At 30.6% G+C, this 13,160-nt stretch overlaps 1 protein-coding gene across 4 annotated transcripts; it reads left to right on the forward strand.

The window, feature by feature from the left end:
- The first annotated feature begins 1,262 nt into the window (after positions 1–1,262).
- Positions 1,263–6,431, forward strand: LOC137813411 (RNA polymerase sigma factor sigC). Of its 4 annotated transcripts, none has more exons than XM_068615636.1 (7): positions 1,263–1,533; positions 2,032–2,189; positions 2,423–2,929; positions 3,012–3,242; positions 4,613–4,753; positions 4,859–5,056; positions 5,717–6,431. In XM_068615636.1, exons 1-7 carry the CDS (start codon positions 1,434–1,436, stop codon positions 5,996–5,998), a joined length of 1,617 nt encoding a protein of 538 aa, XP_068471737.1. In that variant the 5' UTR covers positions 1,263–1,433; the 3' UTR covers positions 5,999–6,431. The 4 variants fall into 4 exon arrangements, 2 of the variants coding, with proteins under 2 accessions (XP_068471737.1, XP_068471738.1); XM_068615637.1 differs by having other exon boundaries at positions 4,859–5,029; XR_011081423.1 differs by having other exon boundaries at positions 1,275–1,533; positions 4,873–5,056.
- The last annotated feature ends 6,729 nt before the right edge of the window (positions 6,432–13,160 follow it).

Below are 13,160 nucleotides of genomic sequence, written 5' to 3' on the forward strand. Positions count from 1 at the left end.
TTTTAAATTTACATGACTCACCACATGTCACTCTTCCATTGACTCTTCTAAATCCAGGATTTTAATTTGAATTTGAATTTTTAAGTTTTTGCTCTCTTTTGAACTGACCCTAGCATTATAAATAAATGTGTTCAACTCATGTAATTTTCAGCTTGAATGAGAAGAGTTATATTGCCCAAATTTGACTATAAACACTTGTTCTTGAGCTCCCTCTAGGATAGTTTCTTAGTAAACCTAACCCTAGACTTTTTCATAGTGAGTTGACTTCATCTCTCACTCTCCAAAACTCATTTCTCCACTTCAAACAAAGATTTATATTCCTCCATTTACAACAAACTTCTGCATTCCACAACTTCATTCAAAAATTTAAACCAAAGCCATGCCACAGAGGATGCTATCATACTATGTAACTAATTGTTACCTCACACATAAACCATAAGCATGAATTTATGGTTGCCATCCTTAAACCTTTTCAATTTCCCACAATCATAGGATCGTTTGACACCTCTCCATTCTTCACAACAAAATTATTCTTATCTTTACCATTTTCTAGATTGCCCTTGTGATATTTGCACCCATGACACAAACCCACACCATAATTAAAACAACCTTACCTTAAGTTTCTTATACACATGTGCAACATAATCCAACAAAATTATTTAAGAATCCATCAAGATTCAACCGTATTTATTACCAAACTTCGCCACATAACTTCTAGAACCTCAAATACATTCCTCATTCATCCAACAAAATTATTTAAGAATCCATCAAGATTCAACCGTATTTATTACCAAACTTCGCCACATAACTTCTAGAACCTCAAATACATTCCTCATTCATGAATATAATCGAAAAACATTCCAAACTAGTTAAATTGAGAACAATACCTTCTTTTTCTAACTCCAAACAACTTTGATCAAAGGAAAACCCAAAATGTAAAGTTCTTCTTAAAATTCTTTTTCCCTTATTTTGAAGGAGAATATTCACTCCTTACAACTCTTCTTTTATCTTTAACAACACATCCTACATAACACTTTTATTGATTCTATACAATGTTACATCTCTAAAAACTAATTACAACAAATGCCGAGGATAATTAAAAACAATAATTTCAAGAGTTGAAACAATTAAATAAAAGTACAATTTACCGTCATTAAAAGCAAAGTTCACTTATTTTCACAAAGTCTAAATATAATTATTTGAAATTTGAAGCGGATAAAAATAATAGACGATTACTTAACGCATATTTAAGTAAAAATATTAAATAAGAAAGAAAAAATATTGCAGCCACTGGGAGGGAGATGAAGAACTGGTGGTGGAAGTGACAGCAACGCAACGCGATATCCACATTGCGCATTGCTTAACGCATTTTTCAACCACCGTTCTTTCATGGACTCTCTTTCTCTATCTCTCTCTCACCCCAACAAAACGATATGGGACTCACGCTAAACCCCAACAGACTCAGATATTGCGTGCCTCTTCATACCCCTCATTCCTTCACCAATTCACCTGTTTCTCTTTCTCCATCTTCTGGTCAATTCTCTTCTTTCCTTTCACATCTTCATCTTATTATTCTGTAACTGTATATTTCTTATTTCTTGTTGTCACACTTTACTTGTCACAAACAATCACTTCTTGTAAAAAAATTGTGTACAAACTGAGAAAGCAGATTTTATTTATTCATCCAATCATAGAAATTTAGAATTTAGAATATGGGTTATGCCTGATTGCATGGAATTACACTGTCTTGTTGATTTTTACTATAATTATCTTAAAGTTTAGATCAACCATTAATTCTGATTACATAATCGTGATTGTTAAGTTTTATTATAATTATTTTTAAATTCATTGTAAAGATTATGTCCGAATGCATAGAAATTGAAACTGAGAAAGACTTAATCGTAAAGGTAGTAAAATCATGATTATATTTTTTTGTTGTTGTTAAAGTGTAATGTTAACATGCTACTTGCTTTTGTATTGTGTTTCGAATTCCTTTCTATTGTTTTGAATTTTGGGTGAAATATGGGGCAGCTGGAGTCAAGGAGACTTGTTTCAACTGCACGAAGTTGTCTTTGCCGACAACATCTTATGAGGAAGGAGAAGCTTTGCAGAAAGATTTTGGAAGGGTTTATGCATTTTCTGCTTTGGATACCTTGGAAAATGAGTCATTAGGAAGAGAAGAAACCGGGGTACGACATAATTCTTTATGATGAGTCTTGTGATTTTCTTATTTTGACAGTAACAAGTATATTGGGATTTGACTCCTTATGGTGTGTATTGTTCTTGATTTGAATTGTAGTATTTGATAACTTCACTCACTTTAAATTAACGGTGATTTTATCCCTACTTTTTCACTTTAGAAGTCTAGAACCCATCATATTGATGGCCAAAATATAGGTCTTATGAAATGCTAATTTTCCAGGTAAATAAAGGGAAGAGGTCACTGAGTGGTGTACATGAAATGTTTGATGATACCCAAATGCCTTTTGGAGAGGTATCTAGTGTGTCTAAGAAGTTTGAGTCATTCACGCCACAGCATTTCCGTTTGTTAATGAAGAACCTTGATGTTTTAGAAGAGGCTTTTGCCGATTCAGAAGCACTGAGGTTGGAAAAGGCTATTAGATTGCAACTAGAAAAGCTTGGTGCTCTCGAGATATTCAATGTTTATCTATCACTTGTGACAGACTATGCTGATAAAGTACATAACAAGGGCAAATGTGTTGTCCCCTCTAGCAAGAAAAAGCAAAATAAAACTAGAAGAAAGAGAGAAATTGGTGTCACAGCAGTTTCATCACAGTCATTGACTTTAAAAGTTAATCAGGAAGATCTATTAGGATTCTCAGTTTCAGTTGTGAAAAGAGCAACAAATAGTAAAAATAAAAGAATGATGGTTGCTAAAAGGGAGGCAGAGATGGCAAAAGGTGTAAAGGTTAGTGTATTATCTAAGAAATAGAGAGATTGTGTTCCGTGATTGTAAATTACATAAATACTGAAATTCTGCACTACTCTAGGTGCTAGCTGAGTTAGAGAAAATTAGGACAGCTTTAGAAGAGGATACCAAGCGAGTAGTGTGCTTGAATCACTGGGCCGAAGCATCTGGAGTTGATGAGAAGGTGCTACAGCAGCTATTGCATCATGGCTATTATTGTCGGGATGAGCTCGTACGGAGTTCTCGTTCCTTAGTTCTATACCTTGCCAGAAAATACAGGGGTATGGGAATAGCTTTGGATGATTTACTTCAGGTTAGTTCCAAATGTCATTGTGCATGATTTTGTATGTAATTTGCTATTTTTTATTAACGAGGACAGGTTTCTATTTGTGCACTCATTATCTGTAGTTGTAAATTATATCTCAAGAACCCAACTTTCCTAATTAAGAGTCGATATTATGGTGCCAACAATGAACAATTTCTGAGAGTTAAAATTGAAGCAATTAATTCAAGATATATGCATGTGTGTACCGTGGGTGAGGAGGGGGGAGGGCGGAATGGTCATTGAGTTGATTGTATCAGTTGATTGAAAGAAAGGACACGCAGAGAGGCATAGCGTAAATTACACTTTTCCTGGTCACATCTATATTAATTCCACTGCACCAACAATTTATCACCTCTAATTTTGAAGACAATTTACATGTGATCTTTTATTATATTATCTTTTCATTATAAAGTGCTCTGATCTTACATTCTTACCACTATGCATTGAAATTTATATTCTCAACTAGATAAGAGGTAAGATTGTGTTCTGAGGAGTGTGGATAAACTAAAAATAGAAAAGTTTTAAGTGGAAAAAGTTGCACCAAAACTGATTCTTTAGTAAAAAGAGATTATTATGGCCATGAAAAATACTAACATCTTTAATTAAGGGAGAGAATCATACACTTCACTCAACTCCCTGTTTGTCGTAAGTAGTCCTTTCCGAGAGACTGACAGCCAGCTCTGGTACTAAGTGATAAATACCCAAACACTTGGAGAATCCACCCTTAAAAGCTAGCTATTAAGGGGGGAGAACCAAACTCGTAAATACTCCATCAAACATCCCATACTACTCGATATGAGATTTAGGCAACCCATAATTATGAAGTTCCTATCATAATTTGTGTTCCTTGAATCTTCAGGGAGTACAAGGGGTCTGACACACAAGACTGGTTTTCTTCTTTTGTATTTTTTTGGAGGGTGGTTGTAATTTGGTGGTATATATGTCTAAAATAGTATAAAACAAGAAACCTAAGCCACTGACAATTTTAAATCGGAAGTTATTAGGCAGATGTAGGATATAGGCCCAAAACATCATAGGATTTAAGTCCTCTCCTCCCCAAAGGTCATGCTGCTACGAATCTAATGATTTTTTTTCCTGTTAGTTTTATTGGTTAGAATCAACGTCACATGCTTTTCTTTGTTGTTTTATGATTTCTTATTGAACATTTTGTAAATATATGATAACAAAAGGACAATTGAAATTTGCAATGAGATTCCATCATTGATACTTTGATCAAAGTTTTTTGTGAAGTTGACTGAAAGTGCAAATGTAGAATTAAAATGTTACTATCAAGACCTGCATGAATCCTATTTCGATTAGATTTTCATTGACCCATACGTTTTCTTCACGTTTCATAGGCAGGATATGTAGGTGTTCTCCAAGGAGCTGAGAGATTTGACAGTACAAGGGGATACAAATTCTCAACCTATGTGCAGTACTGGATAAGGAAATCAATTTTAAGAGTGGTGGAACGATATTCTCGAGGAGTCATAATTCCTGTATGTTCTTCTTTTGCTTAGGAGATTGTTTCTTACTACCAGTCTCATCCAAGACAACCTAAATTTTGATCCCCGTGTTCTTTTAATTTTCATTATTCTTTTTAGTGGTCATTAAACAGGGCAATAAAGCAAATCCAGAAAGCTCGAAAAGTCCTGAAAAGTACACACAAGAAAAGCCCAGATGATTGTGAAATTGCAAAGATGACAGGTCTTTCACTAGATAAAATCAAATCAGCTAGCAATTGTCTGAGAATAGTTGCTTCAATTGATCAGAAGGTGGGGAATTTTAGCATAGAATATAATGTAAGACTCAGATTCTCTCTGTCTTTGCCTCTCTTACCTGCAACCTATCCGTTTTATTGTGTTATGATCTAAGTGGTGGTATTTTGTTTTTAATCGTCAATGGCTTTGTCATGGAAGAAGAAAGAAAGATGCAGAGCCTTATAAATGTGTGGGAGTATGAGAAAGGCTCCTGCCTTTAGGAAAAGGAAGGAAAATGGAAAATTAATTACCTGCCTAGTTTATTACATCAATCAACTAATACAGAAAAACATGTTCTCTTGTGTGCATGCAATGTCCTTGAGAACTACATTTTCTTCCCTGTTACTAATTTTATTTTTGCTCACGGGATTTTGTTGATAATGTATATTGGTATGTTCATGTTTTGAGAATGCTTTCCCAAAGTCAAGGTTGAACTGGTGTTACCGCTATTTGAGGAATGTATTTTCTTGTCACCAATCTCACCTCACTTATGTAACTCAATCGTTTTATTTTTTTATATCCATCGAGAGTCATAAAGCATACAACATTCTTATTGGGGTAGGAGGGTACAAAGTTTCCATCACACTGTTTTTCACTTAATCTGCAACCAGTTAGAACCTGTGCAGGGATACTAAATTTTGAAGAACAATTATCTTGTAATCTTATGTCAAGTATAACCTGCTTTGTGGATTAATGCTGCAGGAACTTCTTCCCGATACAACAATCGAGAGCCCTGAAAATGGTGTCCTGAAGCAACATATGAAAAAAGACGTACATGATCTTCTGAAAGGCTTGAACTCAAGGGAAAGGCAAATATTAAGCCTACGCTTTGGCCTTATTGATAACCAGCCCAAGTCTCTACAGGATATAGGGACGCTTTTCAAAGTTAGCAAAGAGAGGATAAGAAAAATAGAGAAAATTGCTCTAACAAAGTTAAGGAATGAGGCAACCACCTCAGATTTACATTATTATTTGGATCTGTAGTACATATATATTGTATCTTTAGGTTCTGATAAGCTTAAATAGTATCTTGGTTTCATCTGGCAATGAAAGATGTGTACAAACTCTTGGTCCTGAATTGGTTGGATGCAATATGTGTAAAGTTTGCCATCCTCTTGACTTTGTGTTTCTCCTTCCTGGAAAACTCAGTTGTTACCACCACTGCGGCATTTCACCACAAAAAGAAAGGTGTCCACAACATAGAGAAAAGCTATATCAAGTTGATGATCTCTTTTGTGATCATACTTCCAATCATGTGATAATGCTTATATCTGCTTGTTCTTAATTTGGCCTTCAGAATGAATGACAGAAGATTGTGCTAGTCTATCATGTATATTCAAAATACATGTCATATCATGGTATATTTGTAAAAAATATTATATATATTTTTTTTCATATTTACCATCAATTTTATCTATGCTCACTCAATGTCATGACAATTGCTTGGTGATGATTTTTTACCTACACCCAATCAACTTTAGAATTTCCAAAATTATTTTTCATTCCGGAATTGAAGATATCGAATTAAAACATTTTGGAAAAAAAAATTCAGAATAAATTTTTGTTATGGAAGTGAAATTCTGATATAGAATTCGAAAACTAAAATTTATTTTTGGAAAAGCAATTCCAAAAATACAAAAAAATGAAAAAAAGTATTCCAGAAATTCTAGAAAAAACAATTCTAGAATCCAGAAAAGTGTTTTGGAAATTTAAATATTAAAATGTATTTTAGAATACTAAAATTTGGAATTTATTTTGATCCGCACCCTCTCTTATTTAATAATTAAAAAGCGCATTTTTATTATTTGACATAAAACATCAGGTGCAGGTTAAAAAAACATGGGTGCATAAAGCAATTGACTAGTGTGACTTGAAAATATGTCCGATGCATGGATTGGATATATTTAATAGTTTTTCTTTTACAAAGTTCATTGCATATCAAAATTAGGCAATTACTTCCTGCACCCAATCAATTGCTTCCTGCATCCAACGTAACTTTTTAAACCCAACTTTGCCCTTGTTACAAATTTGCTTACGGATATTAATATCCGGAAGTCACAGATTTACTTATGGACATCAATATCCGGAAGTCACATAATCAACTACGGATAAAAATATCCGGAATGCAATAATGAACTACGGATAAAAATATGTGGAAGTCAATAATGAACTACGGATAAAAATGTGTGGAAGTCAATAATGAATTACGGATAAAAATATCTGGTAGGCATGTCAGTGTACCTTGACTTCTTCGACGATGGTTCATTCTCTAACTTCAGAAACTGACCGTGGCGGCTGATGCTCTGCCTGCGATGATGAAGGTCACTGACGGTGAAGCAAACGAACGGAGACGAAAGTGACTGACGATGGCTGACGGTGGTTGCAGCTGCTGCTTCACGCACAAACGAAGAAGAGAAGAAGAAGAAGAATAGGGTTGGGTGCATGACATTGGGTGCATATCACACTTAAGGTATTTTCAAATTCATTAAGGGTAATTTGATCTTTTTCTATATGTGATTAGGTGCTAGTTCAAAATATCAGATACCGGGAGAATCAGCCTCAAAATTATTCTTAAAGGTTATAAGAAGAAACAAAAACGTAATTAAAATAAATTACATTAATACCTGATGGTATTCTTGAATTACATTTATAGACATTTTTAAAGTGACCTCCCTAATGAAGGACTTTGATAACTGCGGTTGTAACGCCGAAAATATTAGAAAAATTACTTAAAAAATATTGATTTGTGAAACTATATTTTTAAACTTGAGATTCGAACAAGAAATGTATCAGTACTTTACAATAAGTATATTATTTTTATTTTTAAAATATTTCTCTTATCCTAAAATAATTAAAATATTAATTCAAATAAAGATTAATATGTGTTTTATTATTTTATGCTTAAACTAGGTATCATTTTTTTTTATTGTGGTGAAATATGATATAAGAAAAATATTATTATTACATTTTTATATATATTTAACTCGAGAGGAATCCAGTTGTAATGAAGAATAGTTATTAATAAGAGAATATTTGTGTATTGACAATTCTTAAATTTGTATTGTTTTATAATTCAAACATGGTTAAGAAAATTGAGAGCTACATACCAAAACCAATTTATTAATATATTTTTTTTTTTAACTATTTTTGTTTTATTGCATTAAATTTGATACATTTTTTGTTTAAAAAGTATTAAGATAACAAGTTGGCATAAGTTTCTTAAATTTTATAATTAAAAATATATCAAATCTAATTAACTCATTGTCTATTTTAAATATTATTATAAATTTTTAATTAAAAAGAAAACTTGGCTTTAATAGTTCCAACATATTTACTTCAAAAAAAAAATTGTACATTTTCAATTCAATTTTAGGAAAAAGATTTATATAATAAGTTGTCATAACTTGCATCCTTAACTCCTTGAATGAAAAGAACGTAACATTCAATTAATTCATTATATGTTATTAATGATTGTAATTTTTCCTTAAAACATAAGACTTGATTCAATGTTCTATCCAAAATATAATATTATAAATTTTGTATGTAAAGATTAGAAAAAAAGAAGATAACAAGTTGTGTTAACTTGTAGCTTTAGAACTTAGAACTAAAAGAATATCAAATCTGAATAATTCTATTTTCAGTAAATTCTATTTTTGTTAATATATATAAAAAGGTAAAACTTTTTAATTGCTAATAAATCCTAACTAAAATTATAATATATCATTATTATTTAAAAAAAATTTAAGACATTGTAACAATTTATGTCTTAAAATTTTATAATTAAAAAAATGTCAAATCTACATAATCTTTTTTATAAAAAATTATTCTAAATATATTTATTACGAAGTGGACTTTAAGCCTAACTCAATCCCATAAAACCGGCTCTTAGAATTGAGGTTTGCACCCATTTATAGGCCCAACAAATACTCGCTAGGATAGGCTCGAAATGACTCTGATACCATATTACGAAGTGGATTTTAAGCCTAACTCAACCCCATAAAATCGGCTCATAGGGTTGAGGTTTACACCCATTTATATACTATGAAAGGCTCTAATATCTAGTCGATGTGGGATCTCCAAAAGAAATATAATTATTATAATATTTATTATATTAATATCATTCTAATCAGGAAAATATACTTGTATAGAGTAGTACATGGTTTTAGTTAATTAAAAAGTTGAATATCTCAAAATCATAATAATTTATTTTAATAAAATGTAATGAGAAACAATATGTTAGTGTAATTCGAATGAGATAATTAATTAATTATAACAAAACATAAAAATAGTACACCATGAAATCATACATTAAAAGCCTATCTTATATGCCCTAAATAAAAAAAAAAAGAAGCAATTATATTGGGTCAAACTCATTCTGCTTCAAAGTTTATAAAATAAAAGATATTAAAAAGATGGGATAGGATGTATAAGAGACATTTGAAACCCTAACATTATGCAATATTTCTAACGACAGAAAGCTTTCATTTCACCACTAAGAGGGAAAGAAAAATGACAATTATTCCAAAAAAATGTAATGTTTTTAAAACAACTAGGAGGTTTCTGTGGGATTTTTTAAAATTTTGGGTGTAAGTGTAAGTTGAAAAAATTAAGGGATTTTAGTGTAATTTATCTTTTTAATTCATATATCACTACAAGAAAACCATGAAATAGAAACTAATTTTAAAGACAAAAAATAATTAGTTGCAATGGTAACTAAATTAGAGATCATTTTAGAAACTAAAAAAAAATTGGTTTCTAAATTAGTTTCTATTATTGTTAAATAGTTTTTAAATTTGTATCTAATTAGCTACCAAGGTTTTAACTACTCAACTAATTATTTTTTGTCTTTAAAATTAGTTTCTATTTCATGGTTTTCTTGTAGTGTATTGTTTAAAATATGATTTGGATTGAGTTTAGAAGTATTGACTTTCCATATGTGATTCTCTTGGACTTATAATAGATTGAATTGACAATGTGAATGATTCTTTTGAATTTTTTATTATTTTGAATTTTTGTGATGTTCCCTATTACAACAATTATACTTTCTAAATTTTATGTAAGTGATTTTAATGCATGTGATTATGTGAAATTAATTGTGATGATTGTATATGTTGTGGGCAATTGCAATGACATTAAGGGATTTAAAAAAAAATAAAAATAAAGTATGAGTTACTTGAGGTAATAATTTTTATGAGTGTGAAAATTAATATCATCACAATTGCTTTGGTTGGAAGTATTTGATAGAACCAAAGATATACTATAGAGTCAAGATAAAGGAATATGAGGGTGATGAATTGGGTTAGTTGTTGTAAATAATTACTTAGGTAAAACTTGTTCTTGTTGACCGGATTCTTTAACTATACTTTGTCATTAGAGTGACTAATATTGTAATATTGTATTTGAGATTGCATTGTGTGAACAATTACTACTCATGTTTTTGCAAGACTTATATGTGACTAGGAAGACATATAGGAAAGTTGTGCATGATTACATGTACGTTAATGGTGGAAGAAGACTCATCCTTACTTCTTTTCAGAAGAAGAAAATGACTACATCATCCATGGTAATGAGACGTATAAGTTTTGAGTATGATCATGTGCATTATTTTGCTATGAAATCCTACCACACCATATATGATGATACTGTTAGATCTTCTCCAGATGTGTATGTTGCTTTCTTTTATGGACATGATGAATGGGTTATCCCTGCTAATTATACTTTTGAAAGAATGGAAGATGAATAAGTTACAACATATCCTTTAGACTTTGACCAAGTAGATCTTACTTAAGAGAAGATAATGATTTTGGAGGAATAGATATAGATTACTAGGTTCTCTAGTTAGCTTTACTACTTTCAAGTTTTTGGTGGTAAGAAATTTTATATGATAAGACTACATTTCTATTTTAGCATGTATTTTGGTTTTTGTCATATTTCTTGTGCCTGCTACATTTAAAGAGCAAATTTCTTCATTTTATTTTAAAAAATTCTTGATATTGTATTTTTTTTTATACCAAGGTAAATATAATATATATTGTTTTAATATCGATCTTGTACTTGTATAGGCTGAAGGGTCCAGATAGTACCAATGACGGATGTACAATTGTTAACATGTCGGTGATCTTCAAATTCCTTTAAGCCTCCTTCCTTCAATGTTGATGCTCGGTCGACTGGGGGATACCTGTGATTGCACTCCGACGATCAATTCAGTCCTCTGATTCAGGTGTATTATAGCAGAATGTAGAAATATACCTTACTTCTTCTCAGAAAACTCTATTTATAGTACTTGGTTCATGGGCCTTGACCTTTATGGTCCAAATATCAGTTGCTTAATTGATATGCATAGCAGTTCCTTAATATATGGGGTGTATGTTTCTGTTTAATCGATTTTATCTGTTATGTTAGAGATATCATCTGTATATTTCAGAGTGTGGGTTGACTCATTCAATATCATCGTAACTGATGTTACTTACCACATTTATATCCTTTGACTCAAACGGTCGATCATAGGGACCAAGAGTGATCCCTCCGATATCGATCGATACAGATCTCATAAGATTTTCTTATTCTCTTCATACTTCTAGAATTTTACATATTAATTTCTCCACAACATTTGTGAAATTTAACAAATAATTATATCTTGATTTGCATGCTCAAGGAACTATTACAAGTTTCTTATCTTTGGTTGTTGTTAAGAATACAAAGTGGATATAACATATTTACCTCTACAATTATTTTATTTATATTGTGAAAATGTGTTGGTTACTCCATTCTTTTTGTGACACCAAAAATGAGAAGCATTAGAAAATAAATAACAAAACTTGGATGCATTGCATCAATATTCTTCTAAACTAGTAGTTTATTGTATATGTTATATTATGTTAGCTAGTTGTTATTAAGTACTTCTAACTATGTAACTATGTCCATGTAAAACTAACTTTTTTTTTAAACACAACAAATAATTCTTTTATTCATCACATCATTTTTTTTTTATAAAATTTTTTCATGTTAGGCATCACTATGCAATTTGACATCTCAGCAAGACTGACACCTCAAGTAACAACAATCATCTGCCATCACATGAAAAAAAATATTATTAAAAAAAAGAAAAAGAAAGAAAATACAAAAATATAGGTAGGCTAAACCCTAAACCCTAAACCCTAAAATACGAAAATCATATGTTAACAAAAACGATACATAGGTAGACTATACCTATTCATAAAGAATTCTAAGAACAGACTATATGGAAGTCTATTATACCAATGAAATGATTCTCTATGAATAAATCCTAAATTAGTCCACTTATCAACACACACATTCTATTCACGAAAAATATGAGTAACCCTAAACCTGATTGTCCCACAAAAATTAAGACAAGTATTTCATCGATTACGAAACATCCACTTAATGTCTATGTAAAACTAACTTGCACCTTTCATAGGACAAAGTAATAAATTGTAATGCTCATTTGATCAATAAAAAGAATCGCTATTCTTTTTTTATTTTACTTTGTGTTTTCATTATTTTGCTTTTCCAGTTGGTGTAATTCGTAATTATTATTGCATTGGTCTTTGTACTCCTTTCAACACTAGGTGCATAATAATATTAAATAATATTTAATATTTCAAAAATATAATTTAGAAAAATATTTTTTTGTCATAATTTACCAAAATATTTTGGTTAACATTAGGAAGAATTTTTCTCGATTTTGAGTTTGTCCACAATTATTTTGACAAATATCCAATTAAAGTTAATTTTATAATATAATTAATGTTATTATTTAGTAGACTTTTTTTTACCATTTTCAAGTAAAAAAAATTCTTCAATTAACATTTGCTAACAATCCTATCAATATTAGTTGAATATTAGAAAAAAGGTCGTAGTCAACTTTGAACAGAAATTAATATCAATAAAACAAATCCCTACAAATATTAAACAAAACAGTAAATACGACAAATATAAAACAAAAAAATGGTATTATTAACATTGACCAACAAAACCGATCAACTTATATTTAAGAGATGAGAGATTAAAAAAAATCAAATTCTATAAATTTAAATAATCAATTTCTAAAAATTTAATTTTTTTTTGAAAAAAATATAATCAATCAATATATGTTGATATAAAATATTTCAAAACCTATAAATTT

The sequence above is a fragment of the Phaseolus vulgaris genome, chromosome 1 (assembly GCF_000499845.2).
Source record: "Phaseolus vulgaris cultivar G19833 chromosome 1, P. vulgaris v2.0, whole genome shotgun sequence".
Lineage (NCBI taxonomy): Eukaryota > Viridiplantae > Streptophyta > Magnoliopsida > Fabales > Fabaceae > Phaseolus > Phaseolus vulgaris.

What these genes read in the sequence shown, in the direction of transcription:
- LOC137813411 (XM_068615636.1), top strand. Translation starts at nt 1,434, where the DNA reads ATGGGACTCACGCTAAACCCCAACAGACTCAGATATTGCGTGCCTCTT. An exon ending in TAGGAAGAGAAGAAACCGGG is followed by an intron (nt 2,190 to 2,422) that starts GTACGACATAAT and finishes CTAATTTTCCAG; the next exon opens with GTAAATAAAGGGAAGAGGTC. An exon ending in ATTTTAGCATAGAATATAAT is followed by an intron (nt 5,057 to 5,716) that starts GTAAGACTCAGA and finishes TTAATGCTGCAG; the next exon opens with GAACTTCTTCCCGATACAAC.